This window comes from Eretmochelys imbricata, chromosome 5 (assembly GCF_965152235.1).
Source record: "Eretmochelys imbricata isolate rEreImb1 chromosome 5, rEreImb1.hap1, whole genome shotgun sequence".
NCBI classification, from domain to species: domain Eukaryota; kingdom Metazoa; phylum Chordata; order Testudines; family Cheloniidae; genus Eretmochelys; species Eretmochelys imbricata.
The window spans coordinates 45,040,195-45,062,751 of NC_135576.1; the positions used below are offsets into that span (position 1 = coordinate 45,040,195).

Consider the following 22,557-nt stretch of genomic DNA (forward strand, 5'->3'; position numbering starts at 1 on the left):
GGGAAGGCAGCAGGGACATTCTTCGCTGGGGGTAGCTCTGTGCCGCCCCGCCGCAAGGCAGCTCTCACCCCCTCCCGCTCGGTGCGGGGCGGACCCGGCTCCCTCCACTAAGGAGACTGGCCACTGGGGAGGGAGACCGTTTCCATCCCTGCCGAGCGAGCCAGCCCAGCCCAGCGCCTGCGAGGGTCCGACACGCGCCATGCTGCGAGGAGCCCGGAGGCTGCTCCCACCCCAGCTGCGAGGTCGAGAGCTCGCCTTACCCCGCTGGGCGCACCCCCTTAGCAGCGGCTCCTGCACTGCGGGGCGGTGAGTCCTGCCTGCAGGCTACAGCCTGTGGTGGGGGTGGTTCGCGACGCGCGCTCTCCTCGGGTTTTTCTGGAGGGAAAATGTTAGTGTGGATGGAAGTACTTCGCGAGGCGAGGGCTTCCCTGTGCACAGGCGCTATTCCCCCCGCAGTTGTTGTATGACCCCGAGTGACAGAGGCGAGGGCGGGCGAGCTGACCGAATATAGGTCTTCCCTATCCCTAAACTCTGCCCGAGCCATTCCCTTCATGGTTTTAACAGCTGAACAGCAAGTTAAGTGCTGCAATTGTCAGAAAAGAGGCACCCTCGAATCACACTAGTCTGTGGGGTTTGACAGCGAGGAAGCCTTTAAAATACGAGTGAAAAGGCGTCGGACCGTTTTGGCTTCATTACAGGTGAAGAGGGGAATCCATATTAGCAGCTAGTGCTAAAATTAAACCTATTCCTAGCAGCGCTGCATAACTTACACCCCAGAGTCTTAAAGGAGCTAACCAAGGAGCTCTCTGAGCCACTTACTTTTAATTTTTAACAAATCTTAGAAACCTAGGGAAATTCCAAAGGATTGGTGGAATGCTAGGGCATTTCCAATGCTTTGAAAGGGAATAACAGACCATTTTAGCCTGAGATCAATCGTAGGCAAAATAATGGACTGGTTAATCTGGGACTCTAGAATTAGAGGCTAAAAATATAATTAATGCCAGTTTAGCATGTTTTTTATGGAAGGTAGGTCTTGTCAAGAGCTACCTTTTTTAAAAGAACAAGATTACAGCAACTATGTTGATTTACAAAAAGAAAAGGAGTACTTGTGGCACCTTAGAGACTAACCAATTTATTTGATCATAAGCTTTCGTGAGCTACAGCTCACTTCATCGGATGAATAAATAATAAATTGGTTAATCTCTAAGGTGCTACAAGTACTCCTTTTCTTTTTGCGAATGCAGACTAACACGGCTGTTACTCTGAAATATGTTGATTTAGTGTACCTGGATTTCTCTGTGGCATTTGGTTTAGTACCAAATGACATTCTGATTTTTAAAACTGCATTAAGTGGAACCATCAGGGTACACCTTAGATGGACAAAAACGATCTCACTAACAGCTCTCACCCCCTCCCGGTCCGTGCGGGGCGGACCCGGCTCCCTCCACTAAGGAGACAGGCCACTGGGGAGGGAGACCGGTGTTTAGTTAATGGAGAGATGTTTCTAGAGGGGTCCACCAGGAACTGATTCTTGATTCAACATTATTGAATATTTTTACCGATGATTTAGAGTAGACCATGATATATATATCTTTGCTGATACAGTTTGCAGATTGGTGGGGTAATAAATAACAAGGAGGACAGGCTACTGTTACAGAGTGCTTTGAATTACTTGGTTAGATGGTCACAATCCAACCAAATGGATTTAACAAAGCTGAATTAAAGGTAATACATCTGGGAACAAAGAATTCAGGTTATACCTACAGGGATACTTGGTTTTGGAAAGCAATGACTCAGAACAGGATTTAGGGGTCATCATAGGTAACCACCTCAACATGAGCTCTCATTTCAAAGCTGTGGTAAAAGGTCTAATGCAATCCTAGGATACATAAAAAGGTGACAGGTTTCAGAGTAGCAGCCGTGTTAGTCTGTATCTGCAAAAAGAAAAGTACTTGTGGCACCTTAGAGACTAAACAAATTTATTTGAGCATAAGCTTTCATGAGCTACAAAAGGTGAATATCAGGTAGAAGTAGGGAAGTGATTTTGCTTTTGTACACAGCTTTGGTAACGCTGTTACTAATACTGTGCCCAGTATTAATGTCTGCATTTCAAGAAAGATGTAGAAATACTAAAGAAAATTCAAAGGAGGGCCACAAAAATGATCCAGAAGCTGGGTTTTTTGTTTTGTTTTGTTTTTTGCCTTCCTCTGAAACATCAGAGGGTGGCCACTGTTGTAGATGGGGCACTGGACAGAGTGAACCAGTGTCATACAGACATAGAGTGTGAGGCCAGAAAGGACCACCAGATCATCTAGTGTTATGAGAGGGTAAAGAGCGGTGGTGGGCAACCTGTGGTCGCCCCACTGCCCATCAGGGTAATCCGCTGGTGGACCATGAGTCAGTTTGTTTACATTGACCATCCGCAGGCACGGCTGCCCGCAGCTCCCAGTGGCCACGGTTTGCCGTTCCAGGCCAATGGGAGCTGTTGGAAGCGGCGCAGGCCGCACAGACTTGCTGGTTGCTGTTTCCCACAGCTCCCATTGGCCGGGTATGGCAAATCGCAGCCACTGGGAGCTGCAGGCGGCCGTGCCTGAGGACGGTCATTGTAAACAAACTGTCTTGCAGCCTGCCAGCGGATTACCCAGTCTGGCCGCATGCGGGCTGCAGGTTGCCCACCACTGGTATAGAGGGTCCTCTGCCTTAGATGCCTAGCTGGTGGTCTTGCTCAAATGCTCGGGGTCTTACTGATCTCCAGATCTGGATTCAGGAAGAATTTTTCCCCCAGTTCAGATTGGCAGGGACCTTAGGGTTCTTTCACCTTTCTCTGCATCATAGAGCATGGATTACCAGCTGGTATCATCTGGCATATCGAACCTAATCAGTTACCTGCCATTGCAAGGGCACTGGGCATTGGTAACACCTCAGTCTCTTCTGTTCTCTGCCTGTGTCATACAACTGTTTAGTCTCCTGAGGACTGCAATGCTTAGTCTAAACCAATTTACTGGGCTCAATACAGGGGTGACTGGGTGAAATTTAATGGCATGTGAGATACAGGAGACGAGACTAGATAAAGGTCAATTTTTAAAGGTAACTTTTAACTACTAGCTTAGATGAGAAGATGAAAGATCAATTTTGTGTCCTGTTTGTGACTTTCTTTTTCCAGGGAAGAAAAGCCATCTTCTTTCTTGGGAACTAAATGGAAAGATACAGCAGAGACAGTGATTATTGGAGGTGGTTGCATTGGTGTAAGTCTTGCTTACCACCTGGCCAAGGCTGGCATGAAGGATGTCATTCTGCTCGAAAAATCTGAACTGACAGCTGGATCTACTTGGCATGCAGTAAGAAAAATCTTGTTAATCACTAAGATCTCAAATACGAAAAGAGATTTCAGATGACTTGTAAAACCTGACAGTAGAGCAAAGATTTTATTTCCCCCACCCCATGGCCTTCCAGAAAATCAGTTTCTCTATTATTTATCTAGATACAAAGGATAGCACTGGATTCTGTTCCTAGATCTATGGTAGACTCACTATCTGACCTTTGAAGAGCCACTTAGGGTATATCTAGACTGCAGTCACTTCTGTGATTGCAGTTTGAGCCAAGACACTTGAGCTACCTTTAATTAAGCTAGATGGGCAGTGCAACAGTGCAGCTCTGGTAGCGTGAGCTTCTGTGTGGGCTAGCCCAGCGAGAAATAACCGAGGGTTCTGGGAGGATTTTTACAGCCTGCGCTGAAGCTCGTACTGGCATGGCTTTACTGTTCTGGCTCCCAAGATAGCTAGATTAAAGCTTTCTTGAGTATGTTGACTGTGATTGCATCCTGTGATTGCAGTGTAGACGTACCCTTAAACTACCCATGCTCCCTATCTGTAAAGTAGGATAAGTGTCGGTAAAGTGTTTTAAATCCAGGATATGCCCACACCTTGAATACTGCATGCAGTTCTGGTTGCCCCATTTCAAAAACGATGTATTAGACTTGGAAAAAGTACAGAGAAGGAAAACAAAATATATTGGGGTATGGAGCAGCTTGCATATGCAGTCCCCGGATTAAAAAGACTGGGACTGTTCAGTTTAGAAAAAAGATGACTAAGTGGGGATATGATCAAAGTCTATTAAATCGTGAGTGGAGTGGTGAAAGTGACTAAGGAAGAGTTATTTACCACTTCACATAACACAAGAACCAATAAAAGATATTACCTCGCCCACCTTGTCTCACAAGAACCGGGAATCACCCAATGAAATTAATAGGCAGCAGATTTAAAACAAACATAAGAAAGTACTTCTTCACTCAGTGAACAGTCCACTTGTGGAACTCATTGACAAGGGATGTTATAGCCGAAAGTATAACTGGATTCAAAAAAGAATTAGATAAGTTCATGGAGGATAGGTCTATCAACAGCTATTAGTCAAGATGGTCATGGATGTTACTCCTTGCTCTCGGTGTCCCAAAGTCTCTTACTGCCAGAAGCTGGGACTGGACAGCAGGGGATGGATTGCTCCATAATTGCCCTATTCCATTTATTTGCTCTGAAGCATCCAGTACCGGTCACTGTCAGAAGACAGGATACTGGGCTAGATGGACCATTGGTTTGATCCAGCATATTCTTATGAGATTCTTGGAGGGATGATGCCACAGAAGTGAAAATAATTGTTAAAATTTATTATAGAAATGTGGCTATAGTTTGGGTTTTTAAACTTTAATTTTTACTTCTAAAGGAGATTTGTTATACTTAAAACAGCAATGCAAGAGAGCACTATAAATTAGAAGAACAGCTTTTTTCTTAAATTGAACAAAAATATTGTTGTCCTTCCTTCCAAACCTAATGTCCCATTCTGACACCAGCATTGGCCCTCTGTCAAGTGGTAATATAACACATATGCTTGTACTGTAGCAATACTTTATTATACATTTTTTTTTTTTTAGCCTAGGGAGGGGAGAGAAGCAGTGAGGAGGTGACATGGATTTCTTCTTGAATCCTCTGTCTCTGGCATCTGTATATGTGCAGGAACAAAGCAGGACACAGAGGCCTGGTCTGTATTAGAAAATTAAGTAGGCTTAACTGTGTCGCTCAGGAGGTGTGAAAAATCCCTGAGGGGCATAGTTAAGCCAACCTTACCCTCTGTGTAGACAGTGCTAAGCCGACAGAAGACTGCTTTCATCGACCTAGATACTGCCTCTCAGGGAGGGGCTGTAGCATTTCAAGTGTAGACAAGCCCTTAGAGAAGGGCCCAGAGGTATCTCAGGGTGGGATGTGTGGTAGTTACTGGGCATGCTCAGTAAGCGGTCTCTGAAGCTATGCAGAGGGTTTCCATTAAGGGCTAGAAGTCTAACAGATTCCATACAAATCAGTGTCTGAAAGCTGAGTCAGTCAGAGCTCACTGGGGAAAGGTTATAAATAAGAGGATTTGGAGACTGCTCTGTGGACTCAGTGGATGAACAGTACAGGACTAAGATGTGTCTATTGTGAGAGCTGGGTCCCAGAGCCTCTGCCACATTGGATCCAGACTCTCTATCTTGCTGAAAGCGGAGGAGATGACCAACTATGGACACCAGGACTGCAATTACTGCTGGCCATGGGGCTCTTCGGACTGTTGTTGCTGAATTGATTCTGAGTAAATGGTTGAAGAACTAGGTCTGAGGAGTCCAGCTGACACACATACACTTTTGGTGCCACAGTGCAAAACCTTAATTGTTAAATGAGTACCTGGCTTCATGGAAAGCTTATTTGATCTCAATGAGGGTTTTCCCAAGGAGGAGAATCAGTTGAGAATGGTGGTCTCCCTGCAGAGAGTAAAGGCTGTTCCTCTCAACCTAGCTCCAGGGAGGAGAACTGGGGAGTTTCTTTGTATAAGAATAATAGAAGACTAGTGAAAGCTGAGTACCAGCTTCAGGGAGGAGGGTGGGGTGGGGGTTCTTTGCATAATGCTGATGAAAAGACTGCTGTATCACAGCTCCTGGCAGAGAGCTGGGAGTTCCTCACTTTAAAGGAAGTTTCAGAGACTGTTTAGAATAAAGTGTCAACTCGGGAAACGAGAGTGGGACCAGAGCCCTAAGTGAAGGGGTTTCTTTTCTTGCTTGGTGGACTCTTTATTGAATAAAGGGGTGTTCTCTAATATGAAGCCTATGTTGAATTTATTGCTAGTCCCAGAAAGGGAGGGACTAAAATGGAGTGTCTACAATGCCATGACTGACCACTAGGGGCCAGCAGCAAGCAACATGTGAGTCTGTTACTAGGCCTCTCTCCGTGATTTAACTTTTTATAATATTTTTATAAAAAGAAATCATGAGAGGACTGAGCTCTGGCCTATACTTTAGCCTACTTCTCTGCTGAAGTGCAGGGAAAGGGGAGTACATTAATTACATATATTACCTCAGGACCTGCTACCCATTGCAGAATATTGGTGTAAGGCTCTGTGGCAGTAGAACCCTGGTCTGTGGAGCCTAGGTTGGCTGATATTCCCAAATTGCCACTGGGAGGGTGTGACGGTGCCCCCCATAATGTTTTATGGAAATAGGCTTATGAATATATATGACATAACTGGAATATGTTTTATGCTGCATCTGCCATGTCACATATCTCTGTAAAGGTTATGATCTACTGAATCTATTAATCCCATTTGTATGCATGTATCATTGTTGTATTCGAAGTTATGAATATTGGCTATGTACTGGCTTGATTTCTAAGTAGCCTTAGTAGAGCATTTGGTCAGCTTCTTGAGAAAGGAATGTGCAAATTAGGTGCCCAATCAAGAAACACTTAAAGGACAATGAATCTTGTAAGGCTCCAATCCACATAAGAAGTCTACCTGAGGACGTTTAAGGAAGCATGTGAACCATGGCTGCTACCTGTAAGTTCTGAGTCATGCATGGACATGTGACTTGCCCATGTGACTCCAAAACTCCATCTTGGAGCTGGACTTTGCATAGGAGAGAGGAGGGGGTCTCCATCCACAAGAGAGAGTCTATTTAAGCCTGTGGGAGACCCCTCCATTTGGTCTTCAGCTGACTCAAGAGATAGCCTCTCCACCCCCAGGGATACCTGAAAAAAACTGGAACAAAGGACAGTAACTACAGGGGGTGTGAGTGATTGCTGGACCCAGACTAGAAGGAGACTAGTCTGTAAAAGGAAGCTTACTGGGTGAGGTTTTTATCTGTATTCAGTTTTCTTAGACGTAGACTTGCGTGTTCTATTTTATTTTGCTTAGTAATTCACGTTGTTCTATCTGTTACTACTTGGAACCACTTAAATCCTACTTTCTGTATTTAATAAAATCACTTTTTACTTATTAATTACCCAAGAGGATGTATTAATACCTGGGGGGGGGGCAAACAGCTGTGCATATCTCTCTATCAGTGATATAGAGGGCGAATAATTTATGAGTTTACCCTGTATAAGCTTTATATGAGGTAAAACGGATTTATTTGGGGTTTGGACCCCATTGGGAGTTGGGCATCTGAGTGTTAAAGAGAGGAACACTTCTTAAGTTGCTTTCAGTTAAGTCTGCAGCTTTGGGGTATGTGGTTCAGACCCTGGGTCTGTGTTGGAGTAGACTGGCGTGTCTGGCTCCGCAAGACAGGGTGCTGGAGTCCCAAGCTGGCAGGGAAAGCAAGGGCAGAAGTAGTCTTGGCACATCAGTTGGCAGCCCCAAGGGGGTTTCTGTGATCCAACCCCAATGGGAGCTCTGAGGACAGTGCTGGGGGTGGGGGCAGCATGCAGAGCCGCCTCCCTCCCTGCCAGGGGCACGCAGAGACCTGTCAGCAGCCCACTGCTTCTGGGATCTGCGTGGGGCCAGCACAGGCAGGCAGCCTGCCTGAGCCCTCTGCACCGCCCTCCAGGAGTCACCTGTGGTAAGGACCTCCTGGCCAGAGCCTGCACCTTGTACCCCCTCCTGCACCCCAACCCCCTGACCCAGGTCAGAACCCCCTCCTGCACCCAAACTCCCTCCCAGACCCTGCATCCTCTCCTACACCCTAATCCCTTGCCCCAGCCCGGAGCTCCCTCCTGTTTATATTCAAATTCAAATGGCTCATTACCAAGGCAACTGTTGTCTACCAATAAAACTCCTGGAATTTCTTGTTAAAAGGAAGTGGATGTGGTCTGTCTTTACTAGTATGTTCCAACCTCCAACAGTTTGAAAAAGTCTAAAGTCAGAAATAAAACAGATCCGATAAATACCTTCAATCAATAAAATGACAACCACAAAGAGAAAGATAGAAGATGAACATTGAGAATTTAAAAATGATTGGACTGAGTGTTACGCTTTTATCGTGAGTTCAGCCGGACTCCCATTGTCCCTCATTTGCAATGAGAAATTATCCAACAATAAGAAATCAAACCTAGAAAGACATTTTGAAAAGAAACATTTTTAAACCTTTCAGAGTAGCAGCCGTGTTAGTCTGTATTCGCAAAAAGAAAAGGAGTACTTGTGGCACTTTAGAGGCTAACAAAATAACTTATCCAGCTGGTGATGTGAGGAAAAAAGCAGTAGAGGAGCTCCAACACAATGCAGAGCAAACAAGATTTACGTTTGCTAAATGGATGAAGGCGCCAGGTGGAACCACTACTGCTAGTTTCGTAGCAGCTCAAGAAATCGTCAAATGAGGGAAGCCATTCACAGATGGAGAATATGTGAAAGAATGTTTCATTAAAACATCTGAGGACCTCTTCGGCAATTTTAAAAACAAAGATGAAATAGTTAAGAAAATTAGAGAAATGCCATTATCTGCAAGACAGTTAAGGACAGAACTATTAAGATGGCCAGAAACGTAACCAGCCAGCAGGTTAGTGACATTAGATCAGCACCAGGTTTTTCTATTGTCTGCAATGAGACATGCATTGTGGATGACATTTCTCAGGTTGCCTTACTCGGCAGATACGTTAATGATCAAGGTTCTCAAGAAGAGTTGATTGCGTTGTTGCCACTCAAAGAACAAACTCGGGGTGAAGATATTGCATCTGCTGTCACTGAAAGTCTGAAACAAAAAGATATTGACATCAACAGAATAATTTCTGTTGCTTCAGATGGAGCACCGAGCATGAAGGGGGCACACAATGGTTTCTTTTCTTTTCTTTTCTTTTCTTTTCTTTTCTTTTCTTTTCTTTTCTTTGAAAAAGTATGGAGCACGATGTAATTTCATTTTGTTGCATAATCCACCAGGATTATGTGTGCACAATCGTTTCCAGAGGAAATCTCAAAAGTAATGGAAATGGTCATGGTCATGCAGCTTGTTAACAAAATAATGGCAAGCGCTCTCAATCATCGGCAGTTTTGTGAGCGTCCTCGAGAAGTCAACAGCCAATATTCTGATATTCTCTTCTATAACAAGGTAAAATGGCTTTCCAGAGGTGCAGTCCTGGTGAGGTTTGCATCATGTCTTGAGGGAATTAGGGTGTTCCTCCAAGAAAAGGGCATTAAATATGCAGCGCTAACGGATCCTCACTGGTTGCAGAAATTCAATTTCATGGTGGATTTAACTTCTCATTTAAACGTGTTGAGTCGGAAGCTAGAGGGAAAAGGAAATACTGCAATTTTGCTTTTGGAAGAAGTTCTTTCATTTGAACGAAAGCTGTCTTTGTTTGTTAGGGACATTGAGATGGGCATGTTAGTGCATGTCCCAACACTGAAGCAATACAAACAAACAAATGACTATCACATTAATGTTAGGTTCCTTGCGGAAACAGTCATCAAAATGCAAGCTGCATTTGCTGACCGATTTCACGAGTTCAGAAGGGAAAAGGCCACTTTGTCATTTCTGTTGAAACCGCTTGAAGCTGACACTTCTGCACTGAATTTTTCAGCATATGCAGGAATCGATAGAATGCAATTTGAACTTGAATTAGCAGACTTGCAAGACAGGGATTTATGGAATTCAAAATTGAAAGATCTTGTCACTGAACTTGAAAATCTGGAAAGGCAGAAATCCTCCCTGGGGCTACAACACAAATGGTCTGAAATGGGCGACCTTAAACAGCAAGACCAGATTATATTCAACGTTTGGAATTGTCTACCGGATACGTACAGTCAGCTGAAGGGCTTCTCTCAGTGTTCGGTTCAACGTACTTCTGTGAACAAGTGTTTTCCCACTTGAATTTTGTCAAAAACAAACTGAGGAGCCAACTGCAAGATGTTTGTCTTGAGTCCTGCTTGAAAATGAAAATCATGGCATATTCACAAAACATTGAGCAACTCTCTAAAGATGTGCAACAACAGAAGTTGCATTAAAAGTATTGGTGAGTAGTAATAACTTTAATATGTTCAATTATTATTAGTTGATAAATTCTAACTCTACAAGTAGCTTCACATGTGATGCAGCTCTCGAAATATTTTGATCAAAGACACACACAAAAAAAGGCTCTTCTTTGAAAGGTTGCCAACCCCTGCTCTAGCCAATTGAGCCACCGTTGTCAGGTCTCCTCCAAGTTTCTAAATATTTTACATACAATGTACCTGTGACTTATCTTTGTACAACCCTCCATTTGAATTGTTTGTCTCGTAGTCTGGGTCCAGAGTCTCAAACAAAACTTGGGTCAACGATTTGGCCTTGTGTTTCTCCTCCGCATTGTCCTTGTGATCACATTCAACAGCAGCAATCTCTGTTGCCCTGCTCCCAAGACACGTCTCAAATTCTTATGTGTCAACAGTATACTTGTTTCTTTAGTTCCCATAACCTCGCCTGTATGTCTCTTCATGAGCTGCTTGTTCTGGGGCTTTTAGGCACTTCCATCTTTAATCAACAGGTCTGTAACCGCTCATCCTTTTTTATGCTGCAACTGTGTGATACTCTTTTAGCCAATAGTTTAGGACTAATGTTTCAAAAGTCCATTGGTCTGTCTCCCTAAGCATGGAGGAATTTTTGTTTAAGGGCACAGGATGACACGGGCTATTGAACCCTGAGCTTTGTATTACTTTTATATTTTTCCTGAGGTAATTCTCTTACAAAATTTAAAACTCAAGTCAAAACAAGGGATATGATAAATAGGTAGTCTAATTTAAAATGGTTAATGTTTTTTCCTATGATTTAAGTGTGTGAAAATTGAAAAAAAAATTGTAATTAAATCCTAAAAAGCTATAGACTTACTTGGATTGTAATCTGCTTTGGGCTGAACAGGCTAAATCTGGCCTCTCTGGTATTCACTAGACAGCCATAAACAAGGCAAAAGACAACCCTCTGTATTTCCTTGCTAGCCATCGTGTAAATGCTGGGATGCAGCGCAGAATTAGTGACTGCCCAGGCAATGAACCAATCAGCCTTGCATAAAATGGCGCACTCTCCATCTATGAGCAACACTATAAACAACAAGGAGTCCTTGTGGCCATAAGCTTTCGTGGGCTAAAACCCATTTCATCAGATGCACTCCAACACGGCTACCCTTCAGAATAAACAATGGAGCCCATCAGACAATGAATACACTGACTACAATCACAAATGTCCGAAACAGTACTATCAATCTCTTTGAGTTGTTATGCTTAGTGACATTACGACTACTGGACTTTACCAGTGTCTAAATATGCACATAAAGGATGGTTGTCACCAAAACAGTAATAAAGATACTTATGCAAAATACAACCTGTTCCTTGGAATAAAGAGGAAATATTGTTGATCAGTCTGCTGAGTTATTGTTATTATTCCAGTGGAGGGTTGGCAAAGTACCCAAAGAAACCAAGATAAGCCAGCATGTTCTAATAAGTAGGAAAAACCCTGTACTTGCATCATAAGACCTCCTTTTAATCATACCTCTCGATGGCTATGGGTAACAAACTAAAAGTGGAAGCTCCTAGGGCTACAAACGTACTGCCTTCCCTAATAAACCACATCATGTGGAACAGGCTCAAAGTTTTCGTTCCAGACATAAGAATTTTTACTTTGTAAACTATTCCAGTTAACAAATCACAAATTACCAATAAAAAAGTACACCCAGTTGTGAAATTTGTTTTTCCAAGGGTGATCAATACCATCAAGTCCACCAGAACTATGAGATTACATATAATCAACAATGCAACTTTTTAAAGTCCATGCAATCCGTTTCCTTTTCTCGTAGAATAAGTTTTTGTGTATAATTATAAATTAGCAGTATCTGAAAATCAGCCTCTTCATTTCCTTGAGGGGTGAAAATGGGCACTTCCATCTTTAATCAACGGTTCTGTTCAAATGGCTCATCCTCTTTTATGTAATGGTTGTGCAATACTTTCTTAGCCAATAATCTAGGGTGATACTTCAAAATACCATTGGCCTCTCTTCTTAGGTGGAGGAGAAACTTCATAGTATATTGCGGTGAGGGGGTTGTGAAAAGGGAAGTAGGTTGCATCCTTAGTATTGAATTATACTGTTGTTAGTGTAAGCAGTGTCAGGATGAGCTCCACCCTGACATCTGGTGGTGAGGTGTGGCAAGTGTGGAAAAGAACTTCAGGGGCCGATCTCATTTGCATAGGCACACCCACCACGCCTAGAATGAGACCATAGCTGCCCAAATGGTCACTTTGGCTGCTGTGGGATCCCCAGTGTCTCTGTTATTGGGACAGGAAGAATAAATTGTTATTACCCTGATTATGGGAACTGTGCTTGGAACTGTACGTGGCCTTTTGTTATGATGGAGGGATTCACCATCAACTAAGTAGCACTCGCTAGGCAAGGGTCATGGGTTCCAAAACTGTGTGAATGGAGAGAGGCTGGGGACAAGTATTAATACTTGGTGGTATGGGCCCCTTGGTGAGGGCCTTACATGCTAATTGCACTTCCTCCTCTCTCCACTGTGGAATATCAGAGCTAATTTTGATTTCATTAGAAGTCTAGTTATAGGCTGCTGAGCTCACTTTGGGCTGACAGTGCACCAGCACTGGGGCTCCCCCTACTACAAGCTGAATTCACCTAAGAGCTGAAATCACTGAGTGTTGTGTTAAGTAGTGGGGGAGCCTGAAGATACATCGTGGAGCAGTTTGCGGGACGGCTGGTGAAGCAGTTCGACACGGAGCAGCGTGTGGATGGCAGGAGCTGCTTGTGGGCCGTGGAGCTGAGCGAAGGAGTTTGTGGGGTGGCTGGCGGAGTGGAGCGCAGCGGAGCGAAGGAGTTCGTGGGGCGGCTGGCGGGGCGGAGCGGAGCGGAGCGGAGCGAAGGAGTTTGTGGGGCGGCTGGCGGAGCGGAGCGCCGCTATGGAGCTATGGGGCGGTCAGCTTCAGATCATGTAAGGTGCCTCTTACCCCTGTCCCATTTCCACCCAGGTTGGGAGGTAAAGCTCCGCAGATAAACTTTCGAACTCTGGGGCTGCCCTGACCAGGGACAGAGACTTTTGGGGCATTGGACTTTTGGGACTTTGGGTGATTTGGGGTTGCTGGACTCAAGAACCAAAGGGAAAAGGGCATGCCCCAATTTGCCTGGGGTGGGGTTTTTTTTTGCTCATGGGTTGTGTTATGAATCCTGTTGGTGGTGTTTCCCCAACATAATGCCACATTGTTTCTCTCTGTTATTAAAAGGCTTTTGCTACACTCAGACTATGTGCTTGCGAGAGGGGAAGTAATGCCTCTTGGAGGCGCCCAGCGGGGGTGATATATATTTGTCCCAGGTCACCGGGTGGGGGCTCGAGCCGGTTTGCATTGTGTTATTGGAATGGATCCCCTAGATATTGAACCCGGCCCTTGTTGCTGCCAACTCTGACGGGCAGAAGGGTTACATTTTTGGGGGCTCGTCCGGGATCGCCTGGGTCAGTACCCCTCGCAAGCACCTGTTGAGTGATCCACTACATTGGGAAACAATTTATATTTTTTTTTGTTTGTGCTTATATTTTGAGGAAATTACTGTTTGTATAATGGCTAATATGTCAGGTTTGTTGGGCCCTGGCTCAGCAGCTTCTAGCTCAGAGGCTGCAGCCTCGGCTGATGATTGGACAAAAGCTCTGGGGTAAATATTGGAAAAGGTTGTGCTGTCCCATGCTGCATCAGACTCTTGTCGTAAGTTAAGATTATTTGCTGGGGAGGAGGAGTTTGAACCCTGGTTAGAGCATACCACTGAAATGCTGCAAGAGTGGGCCGTACCAGATGCACAAAAGCGAAGATGCCTTATAGAGAGCCTTGGCGGCCCAGCATTAGATGTGATTCGCACCCTGAAGCTCATTGACCCTGGGGTCAGTGTGAAGGACTGCCTAGAGGCCCTTGAACACAACTTTGGGAGCGTAGAGGGCCCTGAAGACAGCTACTGTAAGTTCCTTAATTCCCGACAACAAAAGGGCGAGAAGGCTTCAGCCTACATACAGAGACTGGAGAGACTGCTTCAGAGAGCTGTCATGAGGGGAGCAGTGACTGCTGAGCAGATGGATCAGACCAGACTGGCTCAAATTGTAAGAGGAACTCAGTACCAGAACCCGATTCTACTTCATCTCCAGCTAAGAGAACGACGGGAACATCCCCCAAGTTACTCCCAGCTGATAAAAGAGGTCTGAGAGGAGGAAGAAAGGCAGGCTGCCAGTGAGTTTTGGGAAGCCCAAACATCGGAGCCAGGCAGCACAATACCACTGCAAACGGCCAGTGTACTGATGGTGAGCACCAGAGAGGAACTTGCCCAACAACTGCAGGTCCTGACGGAACGGATAGCTGAGCTGCAAAGTACCATTGACCGAGTTAAGACTTCCAGGAATAAGAAGCCTCAAACTGTGGCGATTGAGAAGCCCGCACTTAGAGCCACCATCCCCCCCAGGCGAAGGGGGAAAGGTCAATTCTTCTGCTACCGATGTGGTCAGGATGGACACAGTGCTGCCAAGTGCCGTAATGAAGAAAACCCCTCCTTAGTGTATGGAAAGCTGAGGATCAGTTGGGAGAGATCCGGTAGCTGCCAGAGGGTCGGGGGACGGGGACCCCACAGGTCTGCAGGATTTGAAGATTCCCCCAGAAAAGACTGTCCAGCTGGGATCCCTGCAGGACTGATAGGGCCTCGAGCAGAGGTCACGGTGAGGATCGAAGGGGTGGAGTGTAAAGCAGTGCTTGACACTGGATCTCAAGTGACTATTATATTTCAGTCATTCTACCAACAGATGCTTAGGCACCTGCCTATACAGCCACTGACTGGCCTTGGCCTGTGTGGCCTCAGCATGGATGAATACCCCTACCAAGGGTATGTCATAGTGCACCTGGAATTCCCAGAGGAGGTTGCTGGGGTAAGAGAAGAGGTAGACACAGCTGCCTTAATATGCCCTGACCCTAAAGGGACTTCTGATGTGTCTGTGCTGATAGGGACCAACTCCAGTCTCTTCAAGGTACTCGCGGATTACTGCAGAAGGCGGGCTGGGGACCAGTACCTGAATACCCTGATGATCCATACGCTTTGTGCTGAAGCCTATAGGAAAATTGAAAGCGCTAAAAGGGACACATCTGAGCTACCGCTTGGGGCACTGAAGTACGTGGGCACAACCCCCTTAGTAGTGCCTGCAAGGACGGAGCAAGAAGTGCTTGTCATGAGTACCTGTCTGAAAGGCAGTAAAGGGACGTTAGCAATGATAGAGCAGCCGATGGGAGGAGAGCTCCCTGAAGGAGTGCTGGTCCCCAGTGGAGTCATAACTCTACCTGCTGAAGCCCAGGAAAGGGTGACTATACTGATTGCTAATGAAACGAGTCGTGATGTTGTTGTGAAGCAAGGACAAAAGATAGCAGACCTCTTTGAGCCTGAGTCGATTGTAAAACCCCAGTGTGAAACTCAAGTTCCGACAATAGACCCAGCAAAGTTTGACTTTGGAGATTCACCAGTGTCCGAGGACTGGAAAGATCGCCTGAGGAAGAAACTTTGTGAAAGATCCAAGGTGTTCTCACTGCATGAGTGGGATGTGGGATGTGCAAAAGGAGTAGAGCACAATATCAGACTACATGACTCTCGACCTTTCAGGGAGAGATCTAGGAAGATTGCTCTCTCTGAGATGGAAGATGTGCGACATCATCTTCAGGAGCTGGCTGCGAATGGCATCATTACAGAGTCCCGCAGCCCATACGCCTCACCCATTGTGGTAGTCCGCAAAAAGAATGGGAAAATCCGGATGTGTATTGACTACCGCACCCTAAACAGCCGTACTGTGGTCGACCAGTACACTATGCCTCGAGTGCAAGATGCCACTGTTTGCTGGGAAGCCAGTGGTTCTCTGTGTTGGATCTTCGAAGTGGATACTACCAGATCCCTCTGGGAGAAGAAGATAAGGAGAAGACAGCCTTCATCTGCCCATTAGGGTTTTATCAGTTCGAACGCATCCCCCAAGGGATTTCTGGAGCACCTGCCACCTTTCAACGTCTCATGGAGAAAGTTGTGGGAGACATGAATTTACTGCAAGTGTTAGTTTATTTGGATGACCTGATTGTGTTTGGAAGAACCTTAGAGGAGCATGAAGAAAGACTTCTTAAAGTGCTTGATAGGTTGGAGGATTATGGTCTGAAGCTTTCAATTGACAAATGCCAGTTCTGCAGAACCTCAGTGAAGTATGTGGGTCACATTGTGTCCCAAGAAGGTGTGAGTACTGATCCTGATAAAATAGAAGCACTCACTACATGGCCGTGTCCAAGTAACTACAGAGAACTCAAGTCCTTTCTTGGATTTAGTGGCTACTACCGCAGATTTGTGAAAAACTATGCTACGATTGTAAAGCCTCTGAATGATCTTACCAGGGGACATCAGTCCAGCAAGAATAAATCTAAGTCCAAGAATAAGGGGAGGTCCCCAAAGCCTCCTGTGCAGAGACACAATGGCCCCTTTGCACCATTTGGGCCACGGTGGGATGAGAGATGTGAAAGGGCTTTTCGAGAAATCATTACTTGCCTAACTCTTGCTCCAGTCCTAGTTTTTGCTGACCCAAGCAAACCATTTATCCTGCATACTGATGCCAGTTTGGAGGGTCTGGGAGCAGTCCTGTACCAGGAAGTGGAAGGCAAATGTAAACCTGTAGCCTTTGCCAGCCGAGGATTGTCTGATAGTGAAACTCGCTATCCCACCCACAAGCTGGAATTTTTGGCCTTGAAATGGGCCATCACTGAGAAATTTCGAGACTACTTGTATGGTGCTCAGTTCCAGGTGTGGACAGACAACAATCCACTGACTTATGTGTTAACAAGTGCTAAGCTGGATGCTACAGGGCAGAGATGGGTGGCCGCCTTGGCTAGCTATGAGTTCAGCATTCAGTACCGATCAGGGAGAAGCAATGTAGATGCAGATGCATTGTCCAGGCGTCCACAGGCTCCAGAAGTTGCTGTGATACCCACAGATGGAGTGAGAGCTATTTGCAGTGTGAGTCGCCGAGAGCCAGAGGCCCGTGAGGGCTTTCAGGGATGTGTTGCAGAAGCTTTGGGCCTGCCCCCTGAATGCATGCCTTCTGCTTCAGTGAACTATATTGCATTAGACCAATCTCCTTTACCCATGCTCAATGCAGCTGACTGGCAAGAAGCCCAGCGGCAAAATATTGACATTCGTGATACACTACTTGCCAAAAGGGAGGGGCGAAGCCCAGCTGCGGTTGTCCCACCTAACCCGGAGGGTAAACTACTATTGAGAGAATGGACCAAACTAAAACTGATTCAGGGAGTGCTACACCGAATGACCACTGACCCTTTACAAAAACAACGAGCACAACTAGTACTGCCAAAAAAGTACAGAGCCCTGGCCATGAGGGCCCTGCATGATGACTTTGGGCATTTAGGGATGGAGAGGACCCTGGAACTTATTCGTAGTAGGTTCTATTGGCCCCGAATGGCTGAAGATGTTTGCAGGAAATGTGAGACTTGCGCTCGATGTGTTCAAAGGAAAACTCTGCCCACGAGGGCTGCATATCTCAAGAACATCACCAGCAACAAACCTTTGGAGTTGGTATGCATTGATTTCTTGTCTGTAGAGGTAGAAAAGAGGAATGTTGGAAACATTCTAGTAGTGACTGACCATTTTACACGGTATGCACAAGCATATCCCACACGTGATCAGAGGGCCACCACCGTTGCTCGAGTATTGTGGGACAAATATTTCTCAGTCTATGGATTCCCGGCTCGGATACACTCTGATCAGGGGCGGGATTTTGAGAGTCACCTTCTGAAGGAGGTGCTGAAGATAGCAGGAATTAAAAAGTCTAGGACAACGCCTTATCACCCCCAAGGTGATCCTCAGCCAGAGAGGTTCAATCGAACCCTATTAGATATGTTGGGAACTTTGCGACCAGAGCAGAAGGCAACCTGGAGCCAGCATGTCGCATTTCTGGTGCATGCCTACAATGCCACAAAGAACGATGCTACGGGAGTCACCCCATATCTCTTGATGTTTGGGCGAGAACCAAGATTACCCATAGACTTGTGCTTTGGTGTATCAGAGGATGGAGATAGCTATGAAACTCATCAGCAATATGTATCCCGACTAAGAGAAAAGCTGCGGGATGCTTATCGCTTAGCTACCGCTGCGGCTCGGAAGAACGCAGACCGCAACAAACATCGATATGATGCTAGAGTGCGTTCGCAGGAGCTCCAGCCGGGGGACAGAGTCCTGCTGCGAAATTTGGGTATTGCTGGCAAACACAAGATAGCTGACAGATGGAAGGCAATACCTTACCTGGTGATGGAAAAGCTGGGAGATCTGCCGGTCTACAAGATCAAACCTGAAGACGGTCCAGGGCAAATAAAGACGGTGCATAGAAACCTTTTGCTCCCTGTGGGGGAATTGATAAGCACCCCTTATGAGATGGGCCACGGCAGGGCCGCCGGGCAGAACAGAGGTGCTAGACCAAAGCCGCCATCCAACACAGACAGTGGGCCCCCTGCAGCTAACTTACCCCTATTCTGCACATCTGAGAGTGAGTCTGAGGAGGAAGACACAACCCTGGTGTATCCTGGGATGGAGACAAGATTTCAGTCTCGATCAGCTGAACCAAACAAGAGTTTTCCCTCTTCCGCCCTAAACCCAATGGCGGAACTATTTAGGCCCCTTTCTGATACCCCGGTGCTGCTGATGAGACCCCCCTGTGATGACACACACAGGTTACTGGACAATGGGGACAGACAGGTAGAGGATGTCCTGGGCACCTTGGACCCTCCTGCTTTAGAACTAGGAGTGCAGGGGCCTACGCCAGTAGCCGAGGGACCCTCCAGGGAAGCCTCTCCATCCGTCACTCAAGAGGATGTTCCCCCTACCTCGGCAACAGAGATTCTCAATAGACGAGACAGGGTGATAAGACCAGTGAAACGGTTAACTTATGATGCACCTGGGGTGACTAGTGAGGAGCCAATACATTTAGCACACAGGCTTGTGGAAGCTAAAGTGGGCTTCCTGAGGCCCTTTGGAGGAAACCAATGAGTTGGTATAAAGGGAGTGTGATTTGTCGGGACGACAAAGTCTCGGCTGTGGGGAGGATGTAAGCAGTGTCAGGATGAGCTCCACCCTGACATCTGGTGGTGAGGTGTGGCAAGTGTGGAAAAGAACTTCAGGGGCCTATCTCATTTGCATAGGCACACCCACCATGCCTAGAATGAGACCATAGCTGCCCAAATGGTCACTTTGGCTGCTGTGGGATCCCCAGTGTCTCTGTTATTGGGACAGGAAGAATAAATTGTTATTACCCTGATTATGGGAACTGTGCTTGGAACTGTACGTGGCCTTTTGTTATGATGGAGGGATTCACCATCAACTAAGTAGCACTCGCTAGGCAAGGGTCATGGGTTCCAAAACTGTGTGACTGGAGAGAGGCTGGGGACAAGTATTAATACTTGGTGGCATGGGCTCCTTGGTGAGGGCCTTACATGCTAATTGCACTTCCTCCTCTCTCCACTGTGGAATATCAGAGCTAATTTTGATTTCATTAGAAGTCTAGTTATAGGCTGCTGAGCTCACTTTGGGCTGACAGTGCACCAGCACTGGGGCTCCCCCTACTACAAGCTGAATTCACCTAAGAGCTGAAATCACTGAGTGTTGTGTTAAGTAGTGGGGGAGCCTGAAAATATATTGTGGAGCAGTTTGTGGGACGGCTGGTGAAGCAGTTCGACACGGAGCAGCGTGTGGATGGCAGGAGCTGCTTGTGGGCCGTGGAGCTGAGCGAAGGAGTTCGTGGGGCGGCTGGCGGAGCAGAGCGGAGCGAAGGAGTTTGTGGGGCGGCTGGCGGAGCGGAGCGCCGCTATGGAGCTATGGGGCGGTCGGCTTCAGATCATGTAAGGTGCCTCTTACCCCTGTCCCATTTCCACCCAGGTTGGGAGGTAAAGCTCCGCAGATAAACTTTCGAACTCTGGGGCTGCCCTGACCAGGGACAGAGACTTTTGGGGCATTGGACTTTTGGGACTTTGGGTGATTTGGGGTTGCTGGACTCAAGAACCAAAGGGAAAAGGGCATGCCCCAATTTGCCTGGGGTGGGGGTTTTTTTTTGCTCATGGGTTGTGTTATGAATCCTGTTGGTGGTGTTTCCCCAACATAATGCCACATTGTTTCTCTCTGTTATTAAAAGGCTTTTGCTACACTCAGACTATGTGCTTGCGAGAGGGGAAGTATTGCCTCTTGGAGGCGCCCAGCGGGGGTGATATATATTTGTCCCAGGTCACTGGGTGGGGGCTCGAGCCGGTTTGCATTGTGTTATTGGAATGGATCCCCTAGATATTGAACCCGGCCCTTGTTGCTGCCAACTCTGACGGGCAGAAGGGTTACATTGGGTTACAGTTTGTCAACAAGAAAAGGCATATGGATGTCCTGTTCCCCTTGTGTTTGTGCATGTGTGTTTAGGAATATAGGCAGTAGCTCATGTGGGCCATCGCAAAGTAGCCCCTGCACCCTTCTTAAATTGTGGCCTCTGCCACTTTGGCTGTGCCTTTTAATTTCCCCCAGGCACTCTGCAATAGGGCTTTAGTTGTCATAACACCTCTATTTTCTCACTATTTAATGCTGTAAAACATCTAGGGTTACAGCTTATATAAAAGTAAAATGTAAAGTGTTATCTGAAAACATAAAAATAATTCTTTACGGCCCTTTGAATGTAATGATAAACAAAAACGAAAAAAATGTAATTGTTGCTTTGATGGTGCTGCTACAAAATATCTCCATGCCTGTAGCCCCTCAAAATGTTTTTGTTAATTTTATTTTATTTATTGTTTCTGATAGTCCATTGTATGGGGGGAAATAATGCCTCATAAAGTTTCTGTATGACAAATGCTTGCTGATGCCAAAGCATGATAGCCAACAAAGAATGGCTACCTACAAAACCATTTCACAAAAAAGGTGTCTGTTATCACTATTCCCTTGAAATCCAGAACAGCTCTCTTATCCTTCTGGTCTGTAGTTCATGGTAAACTTTTAAAAGTTTATTTGATAAGATTAAAAACTGTGTGTTTAGCAAAAGAACGTGACAGTTTTAAATCAAGGTGGGAAAAGTCAGGAAAGGACGAGGAAGTGGGCTTGGAGCTGTTTCTTCAGATTACCATGTTAGAGGCTATGGCCTTATCTGTGAACTTCATGCAATGACAAAGCTATGGCTGTTGTCTTTTAAAAAAATTTTTTTTTAATTGTAAAACCCATACAAATTTTAAAGCTTTCTTTACAGTTTACAAGTAGAACAAGTTTTGTTTGTTTCTTTGTCCTGCACTTTTAAAATTATTTCTGTTCTTTTCCTTTTTCTGCAATTTTAAAACTTTCTTTCTGTCGGCCTTTCTCTCTCAAATCTGCTTTATTTTGTAAATTATTTTAAAAGGGCTTATTCTCTGTCTACTGAACTTTACTTAAAATGTGTAAAAAAACCTGTTTTCTTCTGAATATCTTCCAACTGTAACACATGAAAAAACTCACAAATCGTTCAAATGCACCCAATAAAGAAAAATATTAAAAAATTTCAAAATTGCTACTGGGCCAAAAGTGTACATGTCCAAAAATGGGACAGGAGGGCAGGACATAAATGAAAAAAGGATCATGGAAACTTGTCAAAATGTATATGATGAATAAAGGTGCAACAGTTACACTACTTGCCAGCACTTTGGTCTTAATGGGTTGTAGCAGAGTTTCAAGGTGAAGAATTCTGTAGTAAGGGGGCAGACAAAATGGAAGAAAAAGCTCCCACAACAGGATGATTGTCATATTGTGAAGATTGTGATTGTCATATAGTCAACAGTTCTTGTCATATTGTGAAGATTGTGATTGTCATATAGTCAAAAGTTCTTGCTGCTACAGAATTTGGTGGTATTACAGTAGGACAATAAAATAGTCTGCTTCAGAACATCGTGTTGTGATATAGGTTCAAAAGGGAATGCCCATTATGTAAAACTTCAAAGTGACATAGTTGAAAAAGAGAGGGATCAAAGTTATTGTCAGTAGTTATGGCTCATGTCATCTAGATACTGGCTCATATAACAACTGTTTTGCCTGTAGTAATGCCACACTAGGCAGCACTTAAAATATATTTTTATTTATTTATTTTATTTAGCGTGGTACATGTTCATAACAGTTTTACAGACAATATAGCAATATATGGAGCTATGTAAGCCCAAGGAGCTTACATTTTAATTCAGACAATATACTGCTTCAGATTTTCTCTTTCATAGTCCAGCCAGCATTGCTAGAACTAAGGGTCACAGTTTAAATCCATTGTATTT

General features: G+C 45.3%; 1 protein-coding gene and 1 pseudogene across 1 annotated transcript in view; one reads left to right on the forward strand and one right to left on the reverse strand.

The window, feature by feature from the left end:
• The first annotated feature begins 17 nt into the window (after positions 1 to 17).
• Positions 18 to 22,557, forward strand: part of DMGDH (dimethylglycine dehydrogenase) — a 78,011-nt gene continuing 55,471 nt past the window's right edge. Inside the window, exons 1-2 of the mRNA XM_077816990.1 lie at positions 18 to 306; positions 3,164 to 3,338. Of these exons, the coding sequence (XP_077673116.1) occupies positions 200 to 306; positions 3,164 to 3,338 (282 nt within the window). The 5' untranslated portion in view covers positions 18 to 199. The remainder of the gene's footprint in view (positions 307 to 3,163; positions 3,339 to 22,557) is intronic.
• LOC144264925 (sphingosine 1-phosphate receptor 3-like) lies at positions 10,814 to 17,379 on the reverse strand (annotated as a pseudogene).